Raw genomic sequence first — 1173 nt, forward strand, 5'->3', positions numbered from 1 at the left:
TTGAGCCGTAATGGAGCGCGTTTTCAGATCTTTGCCCCAAACCAGCAGCAAATGCACGTCGTGGACCACATGAAGATGCAGCCATCATCAAGTGACAACAGGTAGACATCATTAAAATGAAATATAACATCACATTTACTAACTACACAACCTTTCATATAACCATTCCGCATATTTCACTCAACTTGTGGAAATATAACCATGGAAACATCATGTACTTGTGGAAATATAACCATGGAAACATCATGTTTTATGGGAACGTCATCGATTTTTGGATGTGCAGCATGTTTTTTTATGAAGTAGCATTACATGATTGTAGTGATAGTTCACAATATAGTATATTTTAAAGTACCATGACCATCTGATAACAAATCCTCTGCAGGAACATGATGATGGAGTCTGCGCGATTCAGCCACGGCCAGGGCATGATGCAGATGAACGATCTGTCCAAACTGGACGTTAACAGCTTTGACGCCGTCATCTTCCCTGGAGGCCACGGAGTAGTCAAGAACCTGTGAGAGAGACAGTCTTTTAGCTAATGCGAATATAAATGTTATTGAAAAGAAATCAATGCAAATACATTCCAAAAGTAGTGCATTATCCTGACAGGCCAGATGCACATATAACCCATCAAGAGTCATTGTGGAGTCTATCTGCACATACTTAAACTTTGATGACCCTCAGATTATGTGCGGATTGGTCTTTTCACTATTAGTCATCTCAGATCTACCTCTATTCCTGGAGTGAAAATCCTCTTATCATGTTTCATGTTTCACTATTAGCAAACAATTGGTTAAGGCTAAGTGGAAATAAAGGTGATGGATGAGACTAATCCACGTCTGAGCCCAATCCGGATTCAGATAGCCCAATTACACTTCAGCTCCTTTACAAACTAGATCTGATTTGAGAAAGTTCCTTCAAGGTTTCAAGAAGTGTTGGGTTGATTTGAGCTGATTTTTTTTTCTTTTGTCATGTTAAAAAAATCTTTGCAGGGTAAAAAACTAAATAGTGTCAACATGCATTTCTGCTGACTTTCACATTTCATGAGCAGGTCCACCTTCAGCAAAGACGGCAAAGACTGCAAGCTGAATAATGATGTGGAAAGAATTATGAAGGAATTCCACCGCTCTCGCAAGCCCATTGGGTATATGACTCTAAAATATTAAAACTGTG

At 39.2% G+C, this 1173-nt stretch overlaps 1 protein-coding gene across 1 annotated transcript; it reads left to right on the plus strand.

Annotated features, from left to right (window-relative positions):
• The first annotated feature begins 6 nt into the window (after positions 1-6).
• Positions 7-1166, plus strand: LOC107577746 (ES1 protein, mitochondrial-like). The gene is made up of 3 exons (XM_016263787.1): positions 7-101; positions 383-514; positions 1052-1166. Exons 1-3 carry the CDS (start codon positions 52-54, stop codon positions 1164-1166), a joined length of 297 nt encoding a protein of 98 aa, XP_016119273.1. The 5' UTR covers positions 7-51.
• The last annotated feature ends 7 nt before the right edge of the window (positions 1167-1173 follow it).

The sequence above is a fragment of the Sinocyclocheilus grahami genome, unplaced genomic scaffold, assembly GCF_001515645.1.
Source record: "Sinocyclocheilus grahami isolate Dianchi unplaced genomic scaffold, SAMN03320097.WGS_v1.1 scaffold7058.1, whole genome shotgun sequence".
In the NCBI taxonomy this organism is placed as follows: domain Eukaryota; kingdom Metazoa; phylum Chordata; class Actinopteri; order Cypriniformes; family Cyprinidae; genus Sinocyclocheilus; species Sinocyclocheilus grahami.

Bases quoted from the DNA above. Each gene is read 5' to 3' on its own strand.
- LOC107577746 (XM_016263787.1), top strand. From the start codon at position 52: ATGCACGTCGTGGACCACATGAAGATGCAGCCATCATCAAGTGACAAC. The intron at 102-382 runs GTAGACATCATT...AATCCTCTGCAG, and splicing joins CCATCATCAAGTGACAACAG to GAACATGATGATGGAGTCTG. The intron at 515-1,051 runs GTGAGAGAGACA...TTTCATGAGCAG, and splicing joins CACGGAGTAGTCAAGAACCT to GTCCACCTTCAGCAAAGACG.